General features: G+C 43.0%; 1 protein-coding gene across 3 annotated transcripts in view; it reads left to right on the top strand.

Moving 5' to 3' along the window:
- Positions 1 to 27,248, top strand: part of LOC135896218 (uncharacterized) — a 51,446-nt gene that overhangs the window by 17,381 nt on the left and 6,817 nt on the right. For all 3 annotated transcript variants that reach the window (XM_065424577.1, XM_065424578.1, XM_065424576.1), the window contains 6 exons: positions 189 to 368; positions 6,261 to 6,377; positions 13,496 to 13,771; positions 14,099 to 14,240; positions 18,640 to 18,741; positions 25,060 to 25,187. In XM_065424577.1, the coding sequence (XP_065280649.1) occupies positions 189 to 368; positions 6,261 to 6,377; positions 13,496 to 13,771; positions 14,099 to 14,240; positions 18,640 to 18,741; positions 25,060 to 25,187 (945 nt within the window). The remainder of the gene's footprint in view (positions 1 to 188; positions 369 to 6,260; positions 6,378 to 13,495; positions 13,772 to 14,098; positions 14,241 to 18,639; positions 18,742 to 25,059; positions 25,188 to 27,248) is intronic.

Below are 27,248 nucleotides of genomic sequence, written 5' to 3'. Positions count from 1 at the left end.
TCTGCCTTCGTAGTTGGTGCGGAGGCTGGTCTTAAATGGCTCAACTGTAAAGGCAACCTGGGCATGCTGCATATGTTTTGCTAGTTAACACCTGCCCTTGATCAGATAGATGGGGGACATGTCATCTATTCCTTGTGAAAGAAAAGCCAAACTGTGGTTGTAAATCAACTCTTGCTTGTTATTTACAGCTGGTGCTCAAGATGTGCAGTGGATCACCACCGAAGTTGCAAGAGGCTATGTTGTTTTATGTATTTAGCTCCAAGAGCTTCAAGGATGACTCTTTGCCTTTGAAGCTGGCGGACTTTGAAAGCCTGCTTACTGAGAAGCTGAACCTTATCTCTGATGCCGACTTGAGAATGGATTCTGAGGTGACACTTTATTACATGTGTTGTGTGTACGTAGCTCTTTTGCGATTTGAAGGCACATAGTAGAGTTGCAAAGAGAAAATACAGACACTGTATTTGTCTCTACCAGAACAGACTGCTGTAATAAAGCTGACAAGGTATTAGAGAGTCAAAGATAAATTTAGGGTGTGAAATATGCTTGTAACAATTGATGCCGCTGAGTGCTCCGAGCTCATGGGAAAAATAGTATCAGAGTGCTGCATGTTGCAGATGTGTGACTGAAGATAGCTGGATATCGTTTTATTATCGGCTTTTTAGTCTGTTCCAGACTATAGACCTTTGTTTTTAGTGTTAACCGATAAGGGGATGTCAAAGCATATGAATGTGTCACTTTTTATTGAATTTACAAGGTGTGATAAAAGAAGTCCGGACTGTTGCAATAAAAACTTTTTGGTGGATACAACTTATGCTCGTTGCCCTTCATGTTGGATCGACTCATCCGAGCTTTTTTAGTCAGGGCGATACTTGCTGCGCTGTGATGCTTGCTTTACTGCAATGCTTGTTCCACTGTGATGACTGGGCCTTGGTTTTGATGTCGCACCTGCGCACTCAGGTTTTGTCTCCTGTTATGATAGCTTTAAAAAAATTTCTATCAAACCTGGCATGATCAAGCAGTTCTTGACTGATGTTAAGACTGTTCGCTTTCTAGTCCTCTGGAACCAAATATTGCTACACTGCGATGTGTGTTGTTTTTTGTAAGAACTGCTTGGCACAATTTGAAGCTGATGCCTACATCTTAAGCAATCTCTCTGACAGTCAAACGGCAATATTGGAGAACCAAATTATGAACTGCATTGATATGAACCTTACCTGTTAACGTGGAAGGTTGTACATTTTAGGGATCATTAGTTGACATTCTTCCCATATTGAAATGACCATGCCCCTCGGAACACTGCAATTGGCTGAAATATTTGAGCCCGAAAGCTTGTAGTGTTTCTCACATTTCAGTCACAGTTTTCCCAAGTTTGAAGCAAAATTTCGCACACACACATTGTTTTCCGAAGTCCTTTATTTTCACTGCCTCAAAAAATCGCAGACTGGTCACTGCACCTGTTTCCTTCAGTGGCTGTTGCTTGCTTATTACTGGCAGTGATAGAACGATGCGGCAAAAAACGTATTACCAAAGGCTGATGCTAGTCAGTACCACTAGCCACTGTGCATTCTGTTCACTGATTTGGACGCTGTGCAATTATGCTGGTCTCTTTTTGACCGCACCTTGTATAATGCTCATGGGAGATATAATTGAAACTTCTGTGCATGCCTTGTATTTTGTATATTGTGGATGTTGTGACAGATGAAATTTTACTGTGTGAAATATAAATGGCTTGTAATCTGTCGGTCAATGCACCCATGACTTGCAGTGTGTTGGGCAGTGGAATTGGCTTTTCGACCTCAGCCATCAACTACAACACATGTCCACCTACACTGGCAGTCTTGTTCAATTCATGAAACAGCATGTGCTGTGCACAGAACAATTATGTACAAGCACAGGCTGTGTGAGACATCCATTGTGTATGGATATTCCTTGTGCATTCACTTCTCAAACTATGGCTCTGGTATTCTTGCCCCTTCCTGTTTTTGCCTTCATCACTCTTGTACTATCAACTTATGCTTTCACTGAGTCTACATGGCTGGAGCTGCAGAAAAATTCTGGTCAATGTCATGCAGCTACAAGTTTTTCTGCTCAATTTAATCCAAGTGCCATGCAAATTAATCCAACTGCCTGTCACTTTAACCCAGGTGCCAGTTAATTCAATCCCTCCACCAGTCGATTTAACCCAAGTGCCAGTGAATTTAATCCAGACAGATTGTAAGTCAAAGTAATTGAATGTCAAGTGGAGCAATTATCTTTAAACTGTTAGGGGTTGGTATCTTTCCTTTAAAATAAAAGGGAAAAATGTGGGACCAGTAGCTTTCTTCCCATATGACCAGGGTGTTGAACTGGAAAAAGTACTGGTTCAGGTTCAGTGCGCTTCGATTTCATTCTGGTTCTGTGAAATAAAAATTTGTATCAGTTCGCAAACTGGTTCACAACACTGAACCGGTTCGGCACAGTAAACCTTATCTGCCCTATGGCGACATGCTGCAGAGTGCTATCGACTTGTACACATGACGCACATGCAGGCTTTGTCAGGAGGTGGAAGAAGTGGGCTCCCTTGCACATGGGAGACAGAAATCGATGTTTTTTATGTGTGAATGTCAATGAACTTTACTGCTGTACAGCTACAGCAGCCATACACATAAGGACGGTTATTTTAGGCAATGTCATCGCAAGAGTGTGCAGTACTTGCTGGTGGTGCTTTGACGTGTTGTCACTCTTTTTGGCGTTTCCTTTTATTGTAATCTATACTGAGTATGGGGAAAACACTAGAAGTTTCTAAGGGGGTTCAAATAGCAAAATTTACTAATCGAATAGAACACGAGGATGCAATGTAGGTATGGGCTTTTAGGTGCTGACAATGCGGGTAGTGGCTGCGTGGTTCCTTGCTGGGTCCCTTTCTTTTTTTTCTCATTCTTTTTTTCATGCACTCATTCGAAACACGAGGCACGCTGCTTGGATAAACTTTTCAAGTTGCCTCCACCACCACGATTTTAGCAAGAAGCCTCTTGATAAGAATGAGTAGCAACATTTTCCTCTACCATGCACAGTTTACAAATAGAGTGCACGGGTATGGAGAAATTGTTACGTACATATCAAAGACAGACTTATAATTAGTGAGAATGCCTGTGCCTGCATAGGGTGAGCTTAAACTTCCACGCCTTGACAGCAACAGTCACGAAATTTTTCTTTTTCTTCCTCTTCTGTCTCTATCTGTCCCATCGTCCGTTTACCTCTATGTGGAGCAGCAAGTCAGAAGCATGTCCTTCAGGTTGACCTCTCTACCTTTGCAACATTACACTATCTCTCTCTCTCTCTCTCTTTTGTTTCTTACTACTGGGACAGGTGGTGAGTTAACTGTGGCATGTGACACAGGGCGGATTCACACTGTATTACATAACTTACAACCCCATACTTCTAGTCTGTAACAAAGAAAGAATCAAGGAAGTTAGATTTTCCTCAATTTATAGTTCTTTTTCAAATAAAAGCAGGTGAGGACATTTTGATGCTTGGGAACAGTGAACAAGAACAGTTTGTGCTAAACACTGCAGTGATCTTCTTTGTGCAATTACACGTGGTGCAGAGCCTTGTGCTGACTAAACACGGACAAAATTGTCCAAATAGAGCACATTGTATCCCAGGACTGATTTTTAGAAGTCGAAGAGTGCATTTTACTCTGCTTAGAGGTGTCAAATGTGCAGTGAACTATTGCACGCAACAAGACCAAATTTCCTGTGCTGTTTATAGCCGTTCTCACTGCGCACTGAGAAGATGATGGCATCTATTAGTGACCGTAGTGTTATTGTTACAAGCCGAGCAGATCAACTAGCGGTTTTCTTATTTTACATTCTTGAGGTCACCATATTTTTGTGCTCCCTATGTGTCCTGGCATGTGTGTTTTACTGTTTATCTAGTAATAGTAGCAATAGTAGCGAGCTGGCCTAACGGCCGAAGTGGGTGTGTCAACAGAAACAGTGGTTATGCAGTGCCCCTGAAGCAACGTTTTAGCTGCAGAACACAACTGGCATGACCCAGTTCAGAAGTGCAAGCATCTGCCAAGGTGGTAGTATAGCCATCAGCACACGCCTATTGTCTATCGAAATTCTTGCTCATAAACGCAACTTGTGAGTTGTAAGAATGTTATTGGGGGGTACGCCGACTTGAAAGTAATTACTTCTAAGAATCACTGATGTATTTAGCACCCATTTGCACTCTATATGCTTGAACCGTTTTGTGCCAAACTGTAACCATTATTACTTTTTTTTTGGTTCAGGTTCGACTTGGGTTCAGGCATGTTTTAAGAATATCGATTCGTGTTTGAGTTCAGTTTCAGCTAGAATTACGGTTTGGGTATGCTTTTTAATTCAGGTTCGGGTTCGGTTGGGCAGCCTGCACGTGACACAAACTTTTCATTTTTTTTTATATATTAGAGCAGCACAGCCGATGACAACTTGTTGAAGACTTGCTAGAAATGCTAGTGTAAGATTGTTACAAGAATTAATAATGTCTGGAATTACTGGCTAATCTCAGCAGTGGTTCAGTGGCCATCAGGATCTATTGAACATGACGGTACAGGTTTGATTTCTAGCAATGGTAAGAGCATTTTAGGTGGAGGCAAACTGCAAAACACTCATGTGCTATTCAGGTGCAGGTCAAATAATCCTATTTTGTCAGATGGAATGTGAAGCCCTCCTCTACTGTGCCCCATATATCCTGGGTGATGTTTGGTAGACCGAACTTTGGATGCAAATGAAGCAGAAGCATCAATTGCTTCCTAGCAGTCTGAAAACATTTTAGCACATTAACATTCCAAATGAGTTCTGGCATAATAGATGATGTGAAGAAGGACTACGAAACAGTATTAGGAAAAACCATACGGCTTTCTTCCCATCAATCTACTACAAGCAGATTGATGATGCACTGCTTCTACCACATTTACGTTTCTGTTTTGATTCTATTCTTGCAGTCAGCTCCATTATCAGTGAGGTGTCTGTGCAGGTATTTCAAGGCAATTATACATTGTAGTCTGAAGAAATGAAGGTTTGCTCATTATTCAAGCTATTCTTTTCTTTGAAAACCACCTGGATTTTCCTTAGTTTCATGCTAACATTTATCGGCAGTTTCTTACACATGAGTTGCTGCCTGCTGTGTCGCTCTGAAAAAAAAAATAAAATTTGGTATTGTCAGGTCATGTGGGGAGAAAGCTAGTGGTCATCCACCTTGCGTTTGTATTTTAAAGCAAAAGTGTCAACTCCTCACAGCTCCACAAAAATTCACTTGACTTGAACTTCAAAGGATTTTTAACTATGCTGTGTTTAGATAGAATTCACGGGTGTATGGATTAAATTTACTTGTGTTGGCACTAAATTAATTGGTGCTTGAATTAAAACGAGCGGCTCTTGAATTAATTTATATGGGGTAAATTGGCTGGCACATGGGATTAAATGACTGGCATACAGATTAAATTGAGTGGGAAAACTTGTAGTGTTGTTAGCACTGTTTGAAGGCAGCTCCTTCATGTGATTAGCAGTCATGGCAGTGCAATAGAAGCGCTTTGAGAAGGCTAGCCTGATGCTGCCCTGGCATCTTGTGAGATTGGTTATTTGTGCAGATAATGGAGGTTTGGCACCTGCCGTGGTTGCTTAGTGTCTATGGTGTTGGGCTCCTAAGCACGAGGTCGTGGGATCAAATTCTGGCCATGGCGGCCGCATATCGATGGGGGCGAATTGTGAAAACGTCCATGTTCTTAGATTTAGGTGTGCATTAAAGAACCCCAGGGAATCCAAATTATTCCGGAGGCCCCCACTATGGCGTTCCTCATAATCAGATCGTGGTTTTGGCATGTGAAACCCCGCAATTAATTTTTTTTTAATGAGAGTTTGGTATAGGGGCACAACGCTGCCATCTGGTTACAGTATATGGGATTTTTGAGAGCATGTTTCTCTGTCCTATGTTTACAGTAATCAGAGCTACTTAGGTTGCTACTTTTGTTTAATGTGTTGTTGGTTGACACTGTTTTTTACAGCTTGGGATAATTAATTCCTGCGGTGTTTCCCCCCCTCCCCCCCTCTTTTTTTTCAGCATTTTTTATTGTATTCTGCATGTACAGCCTCCTTGCCTTTTTCTTTTTTCGAAGTGCCGTGTCTGTGACCTTCTTTTAGTATTAGTGTTTTAACATAAAGAGTACTTGGGAGTAATGCAGGTAGAAAGTTGCTGATGTCAGCTCTGTATTCTTGTTCTTTTTAATTGGGTAAAAGGACAAAGCACAGGTATTAAGTGAGTTTGCAAGCCTCTGCATGCAGTCTCCCTCAGAAGTCATTGAAGCAGTTGTTGACATGGCTGTTACTGATGGGTGCACCACGGCTGTTGCACAGGTGAGTTGTTATTAAGCCAAATTCACAAGTATTTAGGCCTGTTATTGTAATCACGAGCTTCTTGTTATGTTACTTAAGGGTGCTTGCTGCACTTCTTCCTGCTTAGATTTTGCTTTACTTTCCCTGTGCTGTCTTTCCTTCGTTATGGCCAAAATGTGTGTCCAGGCTGAAGCAGCATTCGCTGTACTTAACCACTCATGAGCAAGCATGCCTCATCTGCCCTTTGTGCATGTGCAGGAACTATATTGGGCTCAAGTGTTCAAAACAGCATTGTCTTCTGACTGGGAATGTTTATACGCCATGTTTGAAAAATGGTGTAGAGCTCCTTTAAAGCAAATCTTGGGCACCTTGCATTTCCAAGTGTTGAAAAGGTAGGCTATAGGAAGTACAATATGATACCAAAAAGCCCAATGCTCTTTTACTTAGCGCAGATGAACCATGTCACGTGTTATTGCATTTTTGCTGAAACTCACAAATGGGTTGATGAAGGTGTAATTGATGGCGTCATTGTATGTGCCTCAAGGCTAAGTTAGGCCATATCAGTGCTATTTCATCAAATACATCTTATTAGTAGTTCAAGAGGCCTGGGCCCACTGTGATGGCTCAGTGACTCACAGCAGCCACTTTCTAATCAAGGCTGAATGCAAAAAACACTTGTGAATCGAGCATTGGGTGCACATTAAAGAACCCAAGGTTGAAGCTCTGTGTTGCTTTGAAATGTTAGGTCTGTCAGTCTTTTGTGTTTGCTCTATACAGAAGTAAACCATCTACATATACAGTGTAATTATTTATCCCAGATTAGATGCAGATCATTTTATGTTCTAAAGAAAACGCTGTTTTCTTCAATTAATGGCCATAAAGTAAAAAAAAAGATAGCAAAATAGCAAAATTTTGTAAAGCAAGGGGTGCCAATAGGTGCAGCACAAATGACTGCACAAGCCAGATTTAGTGACTAGACACAGCAGTGAATATGTGATTGCCATATTGCCACATGCTTGCACTATGTGCTTGCGCCAGTTGCTCCTAGAAGAAGACGAGGACGGGCTGGCTCACGAGCTCACAGCTTGGTCTTTTGTCGGTGTTGCACTGCCACTTCGACGACTGGTACTTTAGTCACCTCTTTTAGAAGTCGTCTATCAATTAAACATGACATTTTTTCGGTGGAGGTGCTGGGTAATTTAGACCCATGCAACAGACCCCTCCTAGCAGCAGGAATGCTAGACCGATACCGGAGCTCACGCCAGTACACCGTGCCAGCTGGAGAACCCTGGAATTGGCCCCTGAGTTTGAGCCTTTACCTGCAAAGACAACGACAATGACGGCAAATATGGATGCTACATCCCATACTACCACAACAAACCCTGCGACGGCTGCTCTGGTGCCTCCTCATTACACGCTGCAAAAACCACGCGTGCCAAGTCCCTTCCATGGTGACCTTCTTGAAGACGTGGAAGACTGGCTGGCGGACTTAGTGTGTGTAGTGGAGTTCAGTGGATGGAATGACGAGTCAAAGCTCCAAAACGTTTACTTCAGCCTTTTGGACGGTGCTTGCACGTGGTTCCAGAACCGCGAAGGTGTTCTGACATCATGGTGTGAGTTCTGTCGCAGCCTCTTGGACACCTGCGCCATTTCCGATCGCCAGGAACGAGCAGAATGGGCCCTCCAATCTCGCATTCAGAAACACAGTGAGAATGTGGCTATGTACGTGGAAGACATAGTGCATCTCTTCAGGCGAGCTGACCTCTACCATGTCTAAAGACAACAAGCTGCGTCACTTGACGCGAGCTGTGAAAGAGCAGCTTTTTGGTGGATTCGTTCATAGCCCACCCGAAATGGCTGCAGAGTTCCTCACTGAAGCTGTCACCATGGAGAAGGCCCTGTACCAGCGCTCGCACCAGTACCATCGGCAAGTGAATCTCTCCTCTGTTACCAGTGGACTAGGAGCTCTCACGACTGACGTCGAGTCACCTCGCGAGATTATTCGATCGAGAGTCTGCGATGAGCTGTGACATCTTCATCAACTGCAGCAGCCTTCAGCCAACTTAATAGCTAGCGTCGTGTGTGACCAAATGCAGCATGCGCTCGGCACACCACATTACGAAGCATCACTTCAGGCCACTCCGCCACTTCAGCCCGCTGGACCACTTCAGGCCACTACACCGCTTTGCGCATTCACAACTTCAACTGAGCCACGATGCACAACATATGCTGATGTTTTAAGAGGCACCATCCCATCGTCGGTGACACCTTCTACCGTGAGCAAATAGCAGCGTGTGACTTATGATGACGCATTCGGGCACCCTATCCCTGCACCAGCGTCGCTACATGCCGTCACCCCGTATGCCATGCTTCAGTCAGCGCAGATGCAGTTCCTTATTTTGGAGAGGCTCATCTAGCCGTACGTAAATCGGACATTTGGCGCATGCCCGACCGATGACCGCTCTGTTACCACTGTGGTGAGGCGGGTCATGACTACCATGAGTGCCAGTACCGCCGCCTTGGACTACAGGGGTTTCATGTTAATTCACTCCAACCCCGTTTCGGACAACGGCCACCTGAGATGGAAGATTTTATCGGCCGACAGCGCGCGCCACCGTGATCAAGGCGCCAGTCGCGATCACCGTCAGCATGACCATTCTATTCGAGAGGTATAAGTCAGATGTCGCAAGGACCATCTCCGAGCCCTTGCCTGGAAAACTAATGTCAGCAACCTTTCGAGGCGAGGCTGCTGACACTCGATGTGCGCAAGACCTCCAATCAACACGACCTCAGACTGACGGGTACTTGACAACACCGGTGTCTCAGACAGGAGACAACTTTTCAATGAACATACTTGCCTTGATCGACGGTCGAAATGTTACTGCTTTAATAGACACTGGCGCTGACTACTAGATTATCAGCGGAAAGCTGGTAAGCAGTTTAAAGAACGTTGTTACGCCTTGGACAGGGGCGTACATACGGACAGCTGGCGGACATGTTGTCAAACCATTTGGTTTGTGCACTTCTCGTGTACAAATTCAAAATTCTACGTTTCTGATCAGTTCTCTTGTTCTCTGAAAATGCTCCCGTGAATTGATACTTGGAATCGACTTTCTTCGCGAGTATGGTGCCATCATTGACCTCCACCAATGCTGTATATCATTCTCTAGAAAGCGACGACACGAGACGCCTGCCGCCATAGAGCTGCTCTTCGAATTACCGACGACAGCGTCACGATACCACCTCGTGCTAGTGTAATGATTCCGGTAACGTAACATCCGAGGGCACATGCGAAGGCAAAGTACTCACAGAGTGCAACGTCTCCTTTCTACTTACCCTCAGAATAAGCGTAGCTCGGGGAATCGTTGACGTTAGGAATGGCCAAGCTGACGTCTTGATCACTAACTTCACAAATGAACACCGACACCTCTTCCATGGCACTGCTCTCGCTTACGCTGAAGCCTTGGAGGATGTCATTGAGTGTTTCACTTGTGAGGAAAGTCGCAGCGATGAAGAAAGCTTTACAAATATCGACATCAACAATGAGCTGTCAGAGGACAATAAGGAGGCACTGCGAGGACTGTTGTGTGAATTCAAGGACTGCTTCGCTCGATTGTCTAAAGTCAGTCAGACGCCAATCACACAGCACGGGATAATTACTTACGACTATGCGCATCCTATTCACCAGCAGCCGTATCGTGTTTCGCAGAAAGAATGCGAAGCAATTCAACAAGTCAAGGAGATGATTGACGATGGCATCATCCAACCTTCAAACAGTCCGTGGTCGTCACTGGTTGTCCTGGTAAAGAAGAAGGATGGCACTCTCCGCTTCTTTGTTGATTATATAAAACTGAACAATGTCACAAGGAAAGACGTCTATCCGTTGCCGTGTATAGATGACTCTCTCGGCTGGCTAGAGCGAGCCAAGTATTTTCCCTCCCTTGACTTGAAAAGTGGGTACTGGCAGATTGAGGTAGACGAGAGCAACCAGGAGAAAACAGCCTTTGTCACCCCGGATGGACTTTACGAGTTCCGAGTACTTCCATTCTGGTTGTGCTCTGCTTTGGCAACTTTCTAACGGACGCTGGCCACTGTGCTAGCCGACCTAAAATGGCAAGCCTGTCTCGTCTACCTGGATGATATGGTCGTATTTTCAGACAGCTTTTCTGGACATCTTAAGCGACTGCAGCAAGGGCTCGAGGCAATCCGATTGGCCAACCTCACCTTAAAGCCTCAGAAATGTCAATTCGGTTATGAAGAACTGAAGTTCCTTGGGCATGTCATGAGCTCGGAAGGCGTTCGTCCCGATCTCGAGAAAACTTCCGTTGTAGCTGCTTTCCTAACTCCTACCAACAAGAAAAGCGTTCGACTTTTCCTGGGACTGTGCGCATACTACCGGTGCTTTATATGCAGTTTTGCTAAAATTGCCGAACCACTTACTCGTCTCACTAGAGACAATACGCTGTTCATCTGGAGCTCCAAACAGGAAGTGGCTTTCACTGAGCTTCGACACCGCCTGGCATCGCCCCCTGTTCTTGGATATTTCAATGAGGAAGCTGAAACGGAAATTCATATCGACGCCAGTAATATCGGTCTGGGTGCGGTGCTCATACAGCAGCAGGATAACGGCAAAAGGGTCATAGCTTATGCCAGTCGCACCCTATTGCGACCTGAGTCCAATTACACTACCACAGACAAAGAGTGTCTTGCCGTCATATGGGCACTTGCAAAGTTCCGACCTTATCTCTATGGCCGGCCCTTCCGGGTCGTGACAAATCATCACTCGTTATGCTGGCTGGCAAACCTAGTAGACCCTTCTGGACGACTGGCATGGTGGAGCTTGCGCCTGCAGGAATACGAAATGACCATTGTGTACAAGTCAGCCTGCACACACAAATATGCCGACACATTGTCGTGCGTGCCTGTTGAACCTGCCGATTAACACAAAGTTGACAGCGCTTTTCTCGGTGCCATAAGCGAGGGAGACATATCTACACAGCAACGAGCAGATTGTGAATTGCAACCTATCATTGAACACCTAGAAGGCCGCAACATACTTCTGCGCCAGCATTCTGCTGCCAGCAACAAAACCTATCTTTTGGTCGTACCAGCAGAGCTTTGTGATGAAATCCTGTTTGCATGCCACGACAAGCCAGCGTCCGGCCACTTGGGTTTCACTCGAACCCTTGCTAGGGTACGGAAATCGTACTACTGGCTGAAACTCGCCAATTGTGTTAAAAGCCAAGCCTGCTGTGAATGCCAGCGCCGAAAGTCACCCAATGTGAAGCCTGTGGGATTGCTGAATCCTATCGAGCCACCTCGAGGGCCCTTCGATCAAGTCAGTATGGACCTACTGGGCCCGTTTCCGTTGTGTACTTCTGGAAACAAGTGGATCATCATTGCCACAGGCTATTTAATCCGCTATGCTAAAACAAAGATTCTTCCTAAAGGTACAGCTCCTGAGGTTTCACAGTTTTTCGTACAGAACATCGTACTACGTCATAGCGCCCCAACATGTGTCATCACAGATCGAGGGACAGCGTTTACGGCAAGACTGCTTGAAGAAGTTCAACTGAGTTACACCACACACCGAAAGAGTGCCTGTCATCCGCAAGCAAATGGCTTGATGGAAAGGCTTAACAAAACGATGACCGACGTGCTGTCGATGTACATAGACGGGCAGCATAAGACGTGGGACGAGGTACTACCGTACGTCATGTTTGCGTACAATACCGCTACGCAAGAGACCGCGTGCTTCACGCCGTTTTCTCTTGTTTACGGTTGTGAAGTTCAGATGATGTTAGAAGCCATGTTACCATGTGACAATTCGGACGGTCTTGATGTAGACACCGAGAGTTTTGTGCAGCGTGCCGAGGAAGCACGCCAACTGGCTCGCGTGAACATCAGAAAACAGCAATGTATTCACGTGCGACACTACAACCTCTGCCGCCGACAAGTTGTCTACCAACTGGGTGACCAAGGGTTAGCTTGGACCCTCGTCCGCCGTAAAGGCCTTTCAGAAAAACTTCTTAGTCAGTACTTCGGCCCTTACAAAGTGCTTCGGCAAGTGAGTGACCTCAACTATGAAGTTCTTCTGGATGGCACCCAGTCAGCACGCCGCCGTTAATCGCGGCCCGAGATTGTGCACGTCGTGCGGTTAAAACCATATCGCACACCATAATAGTCATGGTGTTCGGACCATTGCGTTTGTCCTGGGACAAGTCTTTCTGCCCGTCAACTATTTGTTTAGCGCCGAGTTGATGCTCTTCTGGGAGGAGGGGTAATGCCACGCACTTGCGCCACGTACTTGGGCCACTTGCTCCCAGAAGAAGACGAGGACGGGCTGGCTCTTGAGCTCGCACCTTGGTCTTTTGTCGGTGCTGCGCTGCCCCTTGGACGATTCATACTTTAACGGCCTCTTTTAGAAGTCATCTATCAGTTAAACGTGACAATACAATCTCTGCCCTTAAATGCAGGAGATTCGGGACTTTGCATCTGAATGCCTAATAAACCATTGCATCTTTAAGTGCTTGAATCAGTGTGAAACTGAACCCAAACTTGAACCAATATCCTTGTTTAGTACCTGCAGCAAACCTGAAAAAAATAAAGAGGTTGCTGGTTGAGAACGAAACAGTTCAAGAATTTTGGGCGTGCATGAGTGAAGAAATTCTTTAGGCTAAACAAAATAGCTTTCCTTCTACAGTTAGCCCACCCCACTTGTTTTTGCAAGAGAGTTTATATGCACCAGTCGAGACAGATGCTGTGTATATTGTTGCCGATTTTTAGTAAAAAGTGATGACATAATCGAAAATTTGAAACCAACATTCATTAGATTTTATGTTTTTCTTTTACATGCAGCAAACCTCGTCAAGTTTGGGGCAGTGGTTGCCGAGAAAAACTAATTCTCGTTTTACATGTATTTAGATAGCACCCAAGCTGAAGCTTCCTCTTAAGGGCCTACTTCTCTGTGATGTGCTTACCCACTTATGTGACTTAGCACAGGCTTACACTGCATTCATTTTTACATTTTGTTGTGCAAGGTTGTAGGTACCTATTAACATCAAGCAAGGTGTTATTTGAGATGCTTACTTTTATAGATTTCTCACATTGCTGCATACCTTCCTCTACCACATTTGCAGCTCCTCATACACCTTAGAGTTGTTTGCCACTTTAAACAACAGTGGTGTGATACTGGGCAAGACCTCCTTGGAAGCATTGCTCTAGGTACATTTCAAAGGCTTTGCAGCGAAACATCAAGGCACCAGGACAACTTTACGTGCTTAATCAAAGAACTTGTTGAGCACAGTGACGTGTTGAATTGTGACTGGTTCCTGGTTCAAATCATCTACTGCATTGACTTGGTTGGTGCTGGTGATCGATACAATGACAGCTTCTTTCCTCTTCAAGTCATCATGGTAAGAACTTGTCGGTTATTTTTAATCTTTGCATGTGTGATGTAGTTTAAATGCATAGTGTTACAGCATGTGCAGTTTACTCAGTACTTTAAGGTGACAAATAGTGTTCATTCTAGTTCCAGTGCTTGACTGTTGTATGCTTCTACATGAAATAAATTAGGTGTTACGCACATTGGGCTGTAGTGTTTATGGGAAACAGAAAATGCGGAAAAGTTTTCAGAACTGCTCTTATGAATATTAATGCAACATTTGGAGTGTTGGTGGGAGACCTTCAGTGTTGCTAAAAATTGTGTTGTTTTTAACTGAGCATACTTTTTTGTGTTTCAGGCCATTGCACCAAAAATTTCTATGCACTATATTGTTCCCGTGGCTCGGATATTGGTTCAGATGTTGGATAAGGCCTGCATTGAACTGAATGGAGCAAGAAAACAGAAAGTCCTTCATTTCTTGCATGCCTACCTAAGTTTAGGTAAAACATTTGTTTTGTGTCAGCTTTTGTCTTGGGAAAACTGCAAAAGATGTGAACGAACAAGAGGACGACATGAGCCCTCTTGGCAGCTGAAGCACTTATTTTGCATTTGGCAAGATATGTGAAAGAGGGAATGAGGGCGCACAAAGGAACTTATACAGGCAGTCATCTTTGTCACCAGCACCAGCAAAAGAGGCATATGACACAAATTAACAAATTCAGCACTTTCGAGAATGGCAGCATGGCGAGATGGGAGGATATAAGACAAGTGCAAGGTCAGCTGTAATGGCAGTGGAAGCGGCAATCGTGTCGTTAACCAGGCAAGGTACGGGGAACAAAAAATTGGTGGCGCATACATTCTATAGAGATGCTAGGCGATGGTAATGGAATTAGCATTATTTATCGTGACAAGTCTGTAATTAGCGATTATGTGCTATCAACACTTGTAGAGTGGAATTAACGAGACAGAGACAGAATTGCATAATTTATTCAACTGCAGAATGTTTCTTTATTTTTATGTGATTTAGTTGCTTTCTACATACATTTTTAAGAAAAATAATGTACATTGGAATATATTGAGATGATATGTATGTCCTACACATCTGTACAGTCTGTTTCCGTGGTGCAGTGCTGGTGTTCAGTAGTCCATGCTTGCTGCAACCTGCTGCCCATTCGTCCATCTCCCTGACGTGGCAGTGGCACTTGCATTACCGCATTTGCTCCAGCTGAGCGGCATGTGCTTTCACCGTCTTTGCTGCATAGCGGCGGCAAGTGGCTTCGGCACGCTGTTGCTTGCGTTCTTCCAATTCCTTGGCAGTAAGGGCCTCCTTTGGGCGATGCATGGCGGACAGCACAGTGCAGTGGTGGTAGCGGCCATGGAGTCTTTTATCTTCCTTTTTGCGTTCTCACTGCATGCTTGCAAACAATTTCTTCCTCTACGAGCTCCTGTTAATGCTTGTGCGAATGGCCAGTTTGGCAAATATTAACTACTACAGCCTGCCGAAGCCGCGCTGCTGCCTTTTTTTAACTTTTTGGTGTTAAGCACCTTCTTTGAGCGAGGCATGTGAGACAGCATTGTGCAATTCCTTACTTGCTAGCTTGGTTGCTCCTTATTTCATTATGCTTACCCAATACGTGGGATACGCCAAGAAGCTGGCGGTTAAGCAGATGGGAGGGAGAAAAAACTTGAAAGAGAAAGTAGATCAGGGTAACGTAGAAATTATGCTGCTTGAGTACATTACCTATGCACTTTCCCGGGGCCAAGTATCTATGTATGCTTATATCTATATGTGTTTGTATCTAACCTTTTTCCCAGCCTACGTGGCTCACTGCGTAGTGTGTGGTCGAATGAGTAGTGCATTAGGCTGCTGTGCTTATGGAACAAGGTTCGAAACCAACAATCAGACTATGTGGCAATGTGTACATATACGGTAGAATTTCGTTGATATGTTCCCGTTACATACATTTTACCGGCGCCAACGTTGGCAATCGAGAACACCAAAAATTATCCAATAGAGTTGCTAATTTTTTACTGGTTCATACTTTCCCGGAAAACACGTTTTTTCGGCACCAACGTTCAGTACGTCACCTAACTGTGATCGTACAATACGTTTTTCGCCTGCTAGATCCCATGTAAACAAGAAAATGCGCGAGGCACGCTTGATCAAGAACAATATATAGTTGCCCGCCACGGCAGCTTCACCGCTATACTCGCCTGCCCGTCTCACGTGAAAACATTGGCGTGCACATAGTTTCTCATTTCGGTACCAGCAAATCTCTGGGGTCATTGCATGCAGCATTCACAGCTATCACCACCAATCCTATCATGGTAAGCATCTTCGCCTATCTGTTTCACAGCGTGAGGTGCCATCGGAAGCGTAGCGCAAGCTTTTAATGGGCGATAACCGGAACGCGCCACCGTTCCCTGCTGCAGACTGTGATTGTATACGTTTTCTGGCCGCTGGATTCCATATCAACAAGAAAAAGCGCGAGGTGCGCGCAATCAAGAGCAGTATATAGCCGCCTGTCTCACGTGAAAACGACGGCGTGCACACTTTCATATTCCAGTATCAGCCAATCTCCGCCCGTGTCGTCGCACGCCACATTCACAGCTGTTGCCGCCAAACCTATTGCGAAAAGCATCTTCACCTATCTGTTTTATAGCGTGTGGTGCGTAGTGCCATTGGTAGTGTACTGCGTGCTTTTAGTAGACGATATAATTCAAATGCGCCGCCGTTCCATGCTGCAGGCTGCGCCATGTGGGCATCACATTTTGCTTTGGTGGCATCCGGCGTCGGCCACCAGCTCAATTTCGTTTCGGTTTCCCTTCGCCATCTTAAAACACCACGCTATACGAAAACAACAAAACGCATCTTGGGCCGCCGGAGCACCACCAGCTCGACGCGTGTCGGAGTCTTGTGCCGCTACGATCCACGCGAGGCTTCGGATTATGTAGATGTCAACAATAGTTGAGTTTGCCATTTTTTTTAGTTACTTCAGATCGTACGTTTTTCTCGTTAGTATGTTTTTTCTTGTGTTTTTTTGCCTAATGTATGAACGAGGTTCTACTCTATTCCGCTCTTCACCGAACCTCTTTCACGCTGACATGGGTCACTGTAAATGTTTGACTGGGCAGATACCGCTGTTCGAAGAAACTCTTTGACACTGACTTGGAGCACTGGGTATGTGCCCCTCTGCGTGTGCTGGTCTTCAATGAACCTATTTGATGCCAGCTTGAGTTACTGGGTATGTGCCAGTAGGTGTGTGCTGCTCATCAATGGGTGTCTTTGATGCGAACTTGGGTAATTAGGTATGTGCCTCTGGGAATGTGCTGCTCCATAATGATGAAAAATGTCCCTTAAATTTCTCATATGCTGAATGGAATTGAACCAACACCACAAGGGTTCCTCAAAGACAGCAACCCGACGCATTAGCAGGCTTCGCCAAAAATGCGCTTGGCATGTGCCGCCGATAAAAACAAATGAGAGAAAACGATAAAAAGAAAAGAGGAGAGAAGAGGCTAAAAACAGGTTATAAGAAGGGGATAGAAAAAGGAAATTACTCTGACAGGAGGACAGAAAACAATACATGCGAAAGGAGGACAAAACAGCAGATTTCTGGTTAAAGTGAGTAATAAAAGACATGGTTACAAAATGTAATAACATTGTTAGGAAAGTAACAGTGTTGCATCCGTCTATAGAAGTTCGATAAAAGGTTTATTAACACATGACTGACTTTTTTTTTTGTCCATTGTGAATGCCTTTATGATCTTGAGCATTCTCATGACCTCGTGATGTTTTACAAATCTGCATTCTGTGAAGGCAGGCATGTGGTGCCCCCTTTGCTGGTGTGGGGGACGATGATGATTGCCTTTTTCATGTATGTGTTCCATTTTGTGTCTCAGTCTCTGTCCCACTATATTTTGCTAAATGCAAGATAAACCCTTCAATTGCCAGTAGTGCATGTGTTGTCTTTTCACTCATCCGCCTTTCTTGTTGTTTTCACTATGGACCTTAAACATTGAAACATCTAGCCCAAGTCAACACTTTACTGCCTTGTGTCAGCTGTAAGGGGTTGTTGAACACTGTGTTGTCGTCCTTCATGAAATTGTTGAGAACTCTTTACCAGTTTGATTTTAATAAGTCTTCTTGACACGACGCTGCACTAAATTGCACAAAAAGTTGTTTAATCTTGGCTCTTAATGTGTTTTGTTTTGTGATTAAATGGTTTGGGTGTCCTTTGTGTTGTTTGATTTAATGTTCTGCTTTGATTTAAATTTTACTGGGAAGTCTGTTTCCATACGAAGTAAATAATTAAAAATGGTTGGTAATGTGTCAAAGAAAACGTAGTACATTTAATTATTTTTTAAGATAGGTGGTAAATTAATTTTAGTTCTAAAACTTAATTACAAGTTAATTAGTTTTACAGTTCTTTCAAATTTACAACATACAAATTATTTTCTCTAAGCTTAATGGTCATTACTGTAGCACAGTTATTATGCAGGAGACCATAAGTTTAGAAGCAATATACTTAGCTGGAGTAGCAGTTCATTGGCTATTTTGTATCTTGTGTAAATGTGTCAGGTTATTACTCTTTGGGAAATACAAAAGAGATTAGTATTTGCTGTGAAACAAATGTTCTCGCGATTTGTCTGTGCTGTCTTACAGTATAAAACTGGTTGGTTGTGATGGAAGGATATACTTTATTTCTTTAGTAACTTGTGCCTTTTTATTAAAAACTTATAACACTTCTTTCGTTTTACTTACTATATGGCAGTTTAGTGCCAGTTTATACTTGTGTGTATAATGGCAGTTTTAAGGTTGAAGGAAATGGAGGAAGTTTGAAATTTCCGATGAATTTGTTAATAAATGAGTGTTTTGCTTATGGTTTCCTTTTACAGATAGATGTACTTCCCAAACAGATGTGCTGTGCGGTAGCAACCTAAGTCATGCAGCAGTAAAATGCCTTCTCAAGAAAAAGTGCATTGTTCATGAAGCCTTTGGTGAGTGACACCTTTTCACCATCTTTCGTATTTATGAAAGATGATGATGAAACTGAAATGAAATGAAGCTTCTCGAAGATGTAATTGCCTGTGACATTGCTCAGCATTTCAAAAACAACTTTTTCCATCAAAATCAACTTAGTTAAAAAGGCTGCGGTGCAAAAAAGACATGGACGGAGACAAGATGAGAAGGACGTGTGCTGAACTTTCAAAAACATGATTGTGAATCATTCATGAATATATACATGCTGTCTGAGCCAGGGGTTATCATCTGTGCATGCGTAAATATGCCAGTAAATATGCCCACCAGAAGGTTCGCCTCTCCTTGATGACGGAAGTGTTTACAAGATCGGGCGAACCTTTTGTTATCAAGAAGAGTAAAACTTGTGTGATATGGAAAATCGCAGAACCTATAAGGATTTCTAAACTTGGCAAAGGATGTGTCAGCGTGGTCTCCATCACGTTTGCAGACAAAGAGCTGGCATATTTACACATGTGCAGATGATAACCCCTGGCTCAGACAGCACGTATATATTCGTGAACCATTCACAATCGTGTTGTTGGAAGTTCAGCACCTGTCTTTGTCGTCTTGTCTCTGTCCGTGTCTTTATTGCACTGCCGCCTTTTCAAATATGTACTAACACGCCCAATTCACCACATAAATCAACTTAGCTTTAGAAAAGGCTTTTCTTGCGAAACACAACTCACAGAATTTACTAACAATATATTTATCTACATTGATGAGAATCTAGATGTTTGTATCACATTTAGTGATATTTCAAAAGCTTTCAGTTGCGCTGCTCACCCTCAACTAATAGCTAAACTCCTAGCTAAGCATGAATTCCTTAAAGCATCATCCTAGATGAGAAATCATTCTTTCTTACAGTAGTTTACTGTTGTCGATGCCTTCTCAGTTCCCCTTAGAGATGTAATATCAACGTGTTCCTGAAGTAAGCATTTTAGGCATGCCATTGTTTCTTATTTGCATTAATAACCTACCATCTCCTGTCTTCCCTAATAATCAACTCTTCACTAACGACTGCATAATGTATTGTACAATCCATTCATCTTCTGGCCACCTCGCTCTCCAAAATGATCTTGGTCTTATGACCAACTTGTGTTCACACTGGCAAATGTAATTTGGTATGAAAAAATGTAAAGTAATGACCTTCACCCTCAGGCAGCACTTTTCTATTCACAACTACTCACTTTATAATTGCGACTGATCTCATGTGACATCCCATATCTTGGCATGCATTTAACACCAAGCCTGTCCCAGAAGCTTCATATAGATAAAATAGATAGGTAAACCTAACCTTCATGGAACCGCTACCTTAACCTGTTAATTTGCACATCAAACATTTATTTGTCTCCATCTTGGTTATGCACTGGCCATCTGGTTTCTATTCCAGGACTACCTAATACACTTGAAGCAGTTCAAAACTGTGCTGTGCATTTCATTGCCAAGAACTGCAGCCAGTAGTCCAGTATTACTAACATAAAGTCTCAGTCAATACCTTCTTTCGATTCACACGGAAAAATCGACCTTAGTGCACTGCATAAAATAACTTCCAGCCATCATTCACGTACCCTACCCCTCTCCTAACCACCTTGTATTTTGTGTCGCTTGCACAATCATCGTAGTTTCAAGCGCATCTTCGAGCTCACAAAAGCATTTAATTTGTCAACCCTCCTACAGGCCATCAAGCTATGGAATGGTTTTCCTGACAATATTGTTGACATTCACAACCCTGTGATGTTTAGATCAAAAGTAACTACTACCATATTTCCATAATATTTTATAGTCTTTTAGTTGTCTTGTTTGTTTACTTCATTATAGTCCTTGCTAACTATTGCATAACTTATTTCTTGTATGTTCACGACGATCCGAACAATGTACCATGTCCACCTTGTGTAAAGATATCACTTATATTTTGTTTGCACCCCCTCACGTAATACTCATTTTGGAGCCTGTGAGGCTTATGAATGAATTAATGAATTAATATTATTATTATTATTATGTATCAATTTTGTAATGCTGAATGTTTGCTCACTATGTATCTATTTAACCTGTTCTTTTCATTCTATTTCTTATGCAATAACTTTTGGTCGTAGTTGTGTTACCTTTCTCTTAGTATTTCTATGTGTGCCAGTATTCAAACCCCTAGATGTTCCTGGGTGGTCATAAAATAACGATTGAATAATTAATTAAGTGATTGGTTAATTTATTGTTTGATTAATTTATTGATTGACCCTCTCCCAGCAATCTCCAATTATCCCTGCTTTGCATTGGCTGGCACCATCCTGTAGTTGCATATTTCCTAATCCTTCCACACTACTTAGTCATTTGCCGTCCTCGGCTGCATTTTTCTGCCTTTTACACTCATTCTGTTGTTATAATTGACCACCAGTTATTTTCTCTGTGGGTTACATCTCCTGCCCACCTCTACTTCCTGTTACTGTGAACTAAAATATCGGCTACACCTGTTCTCTCAAATCCATACCGTCATCTTCCTGTCTCTTAATGGTATGATTATCATTTTTTGTACCATGAGTCATAGTGCAGGCCTTAGCTTCTTCTCAAGCTTTCTTTGTTACTGTCTAAGCTTCAGTCCCATAGGTTCGTTCTGGTAGATTGCTCTGATTGCTTAATTTCCTATTTGAGGATATTGCTCCCAGTCATGAAGTCATGACTTGGGAGCAACTGCCATATGTGCTCCAACCTTTCTTTATTCTTTTTTTTTTATCTGGAAAATTACTTTTCATAATCCAGGTCTGCTGTGACTAATACTTTGGAACATTTGTTGGCTTAATCGGTATGATGCCTGTTTAATAAACGACAATTTTAATGTAATATTAGATTAAACAGGCATACAGATACAGTCAGGAAGCTTCCCAAAGCAGTAACTGAACATTTCAAACTGTCTGGTCCCAATCGAGGAATTTATAACTTTATATTCTATAGTCATACTTTTGTTCTTCCAGTGGCAGAAATTACAGAGCTATATCTCATCTGCAAGTTCAGCACACTGCAACCAATACTCATTAATGTTTCGAATGGAACTCTGGAATCTACTTGTTATACTAATGGCAAGAATTTCAACAGCAGCACTTGACTTTTTGCAGTCTTACGCCTGGTCAGAACAGAGCTCATCATATCCCCCCATATCCCCATTTTTTATATTTTATTGCGTTATTATGCATACTTCTTTTTTTTTACTAATTTCTGTTTGAATCCCTCTTTGAATGTTAGTGTCTTTTTTGCCATTTAGTAGTTATATTTGGCCAATCTACTCTTTTTTCTTTCTCTTTAACCCTTGTGAGGGTCAATGACGTACGCGAACAGGCCCAAAATGGTCGATGCCGTATACTTACGGCGCTGTCTGTTTGTTTAAAAAGCGCGCCTATTTCCTAACTTTTTCTTTTTTGGCATGTGCAGCCACTACGTGGGAATACAGGGAATTTTTTTCTAATGCCTCCCTCTCAGTTTTCATTGCATGGTTTGTTTTAGACCTAGTTTGCTCCGGCTCATCTAAATGCTACCGCTCGCGCGTTGGCATGAGTGCGGGCAGGCGGCAGTTTGGGTTTTGTTCCACGGGTGATTTCGGCTTCTTGTGCTCGCAAAACTAATCACTATCTCGTTGCTAATCGCTCAAACGGCAACTGCCTGTTTCTCGCTAGTTTAGTGCTCACAGGGGTGCGCATAGGTAAGATGCCGCCGTGCATGCATTTTCCTTTCTTTTCTTTTTTTCTTTTTTGGAGATGCACAATAACTAATTGCCTCTGGTTGGCGATAAGATGAAGATTAGCAGAAGTTTATCACACGTTTTGCTTTTTTGACGGGTACACAACCCCACAGTTTTCTTGAGTGCGCTCACCTACGCAGTTCGATTACGCTATGAACGTAAATATTAGTGTAAGAGCAGTAACAGGTGAGAGTTGCCGAATATTCTCGTGTGCGCATTTTCAATGCCTTGAACTATGTGTATAACAGTGCATCAAATTTTTCATTCTTATAACTTTATTTGCTTTTTTATTGTTGCTATTTATTCATGAATGAAGAGTACATATATACCAACACAAAATATTCTTTTCTCACTTTACGGTCACCCTACAAAAATTACGGTAATTTTTTTAAGAAATAAGTCCCTAAGAAGAATTGGAACCTGCAATAAAAAAAATCGACCCCGGGCGGTCGCATATGGCGAAAAAAAAATAGACCCTGAAAGGGTTAACAAGACATTACAGTCTTTATATCAAATTGCTTGGGACCCTCAAAATCCTTCGTTGTGCAGCTCACTTTGTTGTGAAGGTCGTGCACCGCTGCACTCACAATAGTGCAATTGAGCATGTTCAATAAGAGAAAGCTTTATTTAACATGAATTAAAAAGAGTCTTGATGAAATAAGTCGCTAATTGTTTTGTGCACACTTCATCTGACAGAATGTGCAATTTCAAGCGACCTTATTTTGCTGAAGTTCAGGGCGTGCAGCTTGGCAAAACATGGGAGATACACATTGTATAAAGCTGCAGATTGTTCAAATGTCGCTGTTGCCTCCCTTGGCGTCAAAATTTTCAGTCTGTTTGCAGGCTTTTCATCACTGTTGCCTGCGTTGACATACACATCCTTTCTGCCCTAGATGGCTTTAAAGACCTCGTCGATGGTTAGTTATGATTAGATGATCGCGTCGTCGTTAAGTGTGACTTCTTTATAAGCCATCGCACCCGCTGCTGTGTTACAACTAGCAGCTTATGAGTTGAGCGATTTCTGAAGCAGTACAGCAGGCCTTCGATGACATTGGCACACTCTTCAAGTGCATCTCTGGTGTTGGCGTTAGTGCTAGTGCTGATTCCAGCTCAATGGCATCTGCAGGTGGCAGTGGCAGCACCAGTGTATGTGGTGTTTGTTGTACAGCAACAATTCAGCCTTCGTGGATGCCTAAATTCCTTCATTGTACAGGCAAATTCGTTGTAGTAGCCTTCGTTTAGAGACGTTCACAATCTACATGAAAGGTGGAAATTTGTTCAGGATATAATTATTTCCTCGTTATACAGGTCATTTTGTGGAGGCGTTCATTGTAGAGGCGTTCGACTGTATTTTGTACTTAGTGATTACTTTTCCTACTGGAACATTTTGCTTTTAATTGATATGTTATGAGACAATTCTCTCTCTCTGTCATCTCTGCATACCTACTGCATTTTAGAAAGAATCCTTCCAGATTGACAATGCCTACTCACACATCAGAGTTCTTTACCATCACTATCTTTTTTTTGTCATCCCCACCTCTTAAAAGGACTTGCATCACATTTTTTACCTCTTCGCCCCACTTACTATAATAAATGATCCCTCCTTTTGGACATCTCAAGTTCCTGAACTCTTACTTTATTCTTGTGTATCCACTTATGTGCCTCGTCTTTTGGGCCGAGGCAGAGTGAGCTGCACATAGAAGTGCTGCTAAAGAAAGCGGTTGTTGCCATAGTGAAGGTGAGTCTCCTTGTCGAAGCATTAGCTCCAGGTTGAGGCTTCACTCGGTCACCCATAGGTTTTTATTTGAAGTCTCCACCTTCTTGTGAACCTTTTGTTTTGTTTGAATTTATTCATTAAGTTTTAGGAACGCTATAAATATTATTCACAGTGTAGAGTAGTTCTCATTGTTAGCCTCTGGTTTGCTGCCTTTTCGGTTATGGTTATTATTTGAGTATATATTTTTTATATTGCACAAACATTTTTCTCTTGTGTTTCTGAGAACGTTTGTTCATACTTCTGTTATTCTTACATTTGGAGCGTTTGTAACATACGTAGTTTCCAGGTGCGACTTTGGATAGTGCATTTATGTAACATGCCTGTCCTATCCGTAATTTAATCAGGCACTCAAAGTGCAATAGTGCAGTATTACAACCAATGCAATTATGAATTGAGGCTTAATGAGGGTGAGCAGAAGTCTCTACTTCCACAGTGAATATTTGAGTACATACTTTTCCTGCTTTGTATGGGAAATGTTATGAACATCTGGGTTCAGTATAAGCAGCTTTGGGTATTTGTTAGTTCATGACCAACCAGAAAGTGTTTACGAGAAATATTCAGTGAGTTACTTTTTGATTGAAATAGCCTCGTTTTTATTTTCACCCCTGTTTGCGAAGCAAATCACACCACTTGAAAGGCAAATTTCAGTAGCTTGTCTGATATTTATTATGCTACATAAATATTAATGGGGTAACCTATGCTGTTATTTCTGTCTTTCAAGAGTGCCTGTTGTATTCTTTATTTTTGTGCAAGAAATTAAGTGTTCCATAATTATGTGTGCTGTTGTCAAACCAGGTGTGCCCATTGAACAGGAGGAATTGGTGCTGTTAGATGCAAAAAAATGGAGAAACTCGTGCCAAAAAGTTGCATCTCAGTTTCCTGAATGTTCCCTTACTGAGCTGTTGATGCCACACTTCTGTCTTGTAAGTATTGTGGTCAGATTTGTGTTTTACATATTAGTTTCACAAAATTTTTTTCATCTTCTAATAAATAACACTAGGCAGGTTAGAGTAATAATGATTGTGCATTGATTAGCACATGGTGTCCTAATAATTTTTATATATAGCATAATAATCTAATACAGTAGGAACAAGTGGATGCTGTGCTGACGTTTGACAGTTACACTTAAGTTTTTTATTTGAAGTGTACAAACTCGTGGAAGGTAACAAGCAGTATAATGTCATTTGCAACAGTATTCATTTGGGTTTAACTCCTTTTAATGTGAAGCATTCTTCTACCAGTCAAGCCAGTTCGTTGCTGTCTCGTCTTGTCATTTTCGTCGGTGAACGAACAGACAACTACTGCCATCTGTAACCAAGGATAGGAAGTAGCTGACGCTTTGGTTGGCGGCCACTCGTGGGACTACACGGGGGAACCAGCCAAGCACATTGAGTATGAGCGGTGCTGACAAGTGTCCTTGATGCATGGCACAAAGTGAATGGGAAGTTTCGCTCTGGTGGCATCATATTCCGGCATCGCACCCTTTTAGCCACTATTGTATTAGCTGCGAATGAGCCGGTTCGGTTCCCCCGCATGACATGACATGACACAGTGTACGTAGACGCCGCTACCTACACTCAGGACAAAAACCACAAGAAAAGCAAAGTCGCAACGGTGATCAACTCGGACTTAAAAGAAATCACCAGCGCATCAATTCGGAACTGTACGGTAGTTGAGGCCGAAGAGGCAGCCGTGGCTCTAGCGGCAGCGGAGGGCTACCGATGGAACAGGTCCTTAACCATACTCACAGATTCACAAGCAGCATGCCGCAACTACCTAAACGGCAGAATCAGCCACAGCGCGCTCCGCATCCTCCGCTCAAGTGGCAAAACCGTCAACAACCAGGCCAAACACACGATAGTTTGGGTGCCGGGACATACCGACATTACGGGAAATCAGGAGGCCGATAGGATAGCTCGAGGGCACGCAACAAACCGAGCATCCAACATTCCCGACCCCACTGAGGAACCCGAGCCGGTAGCCCAAAGCTATTCAGAGATACTCAATTACTACAGAGGCATCAGACGAAAATACCCACCCCCTCACAAACAACTAAACAGAGAAGACGCCGTAGCATGGCGACAGCTACAAACGGGAACATTCCCGTGCCTAAACATGCTCAGCAAGATCTACCCCACGCAGTACGAGAGCAAGTGCCCATGGTGTGGAGACAAACCAACCCTATATCATACCACATGGGCTTGCCAGAAAACAGAAGGGCTAGCCATAATAAAAAACCCGAGTGCGGAACAGTGGGAGAGGATGCTATCCAGCGACACCCTGAAAGTCCAACAAGGACTAGTAAGGCGTGCACGCAGGGCAGCTACCCTCAGCGGAGCCCTGGACTAGGGGAACCGACCCTGGAGAGAAGATGGAAGACTCCATCTGATGCCGCAAAAATCACTGCAAAATAGAGAAAATAAACGTTTTTCATCATCATCATCATCCCCCGCAGTGTCTTAAAACACTAGGCAATAGGAAAACGAGGATGCGTGTCTTGAGCCACTAGGACCCCATCAGCTCAATTTTGGTTCGGTTTCTCCTCGTCTTAAAACACTACGCAATAGAAAAACGACAAAGTGCATCTTGGGTTGGTCGGGCCCTACCAGCTCGGCACTTGTCAGAATCTCGTGCTGCAACAATTTGTGTAATGCTTCGTGTTACATAATTGTCAACTATAATTGAGTCTGCCAAATGTTTTGGGAACTGCTTGCATCATGGCTGTAGAGTGCCCATTTTACTCTGATTCTCTTCTGAGAAAAGGACCTTGTCATTTCATTCTTAATTCCTCAGACAAGGCAAACTAACTTCATGGATGTGCAGTATTATTGTAGAACTAGGCATTACTGTCATATTTCTTCATTTACAGCACATTGAATGTATTTTATGGTTTATTGTACAGTGTGGCCTGATAAAGAAGAAGGAAAGGCAGTGATAATAGGCACGGTAAACACCAAAACTGGCCATAACTGCAAGCCATAGCT

This window comes from Dermacentor albipictus, chromosome 1 (assembly GCF_038994185.2).
Source record: "Dermacentor albipictus isolate Rhodes 1998 colony chromosome 1, USDA_Dalb.pri_finalv2, whole genome shotgun sequence".
Classification (NCBI taxonomy): Eukaryota; Metazoa; Arthropoda; class Arachnida; order Ixodida; family Ixodidae; genus Dermacentor; species Dermacentor albipictus.
This window is presented reverse-complemented; position numbering and strand designations above follow the sequence as displayed.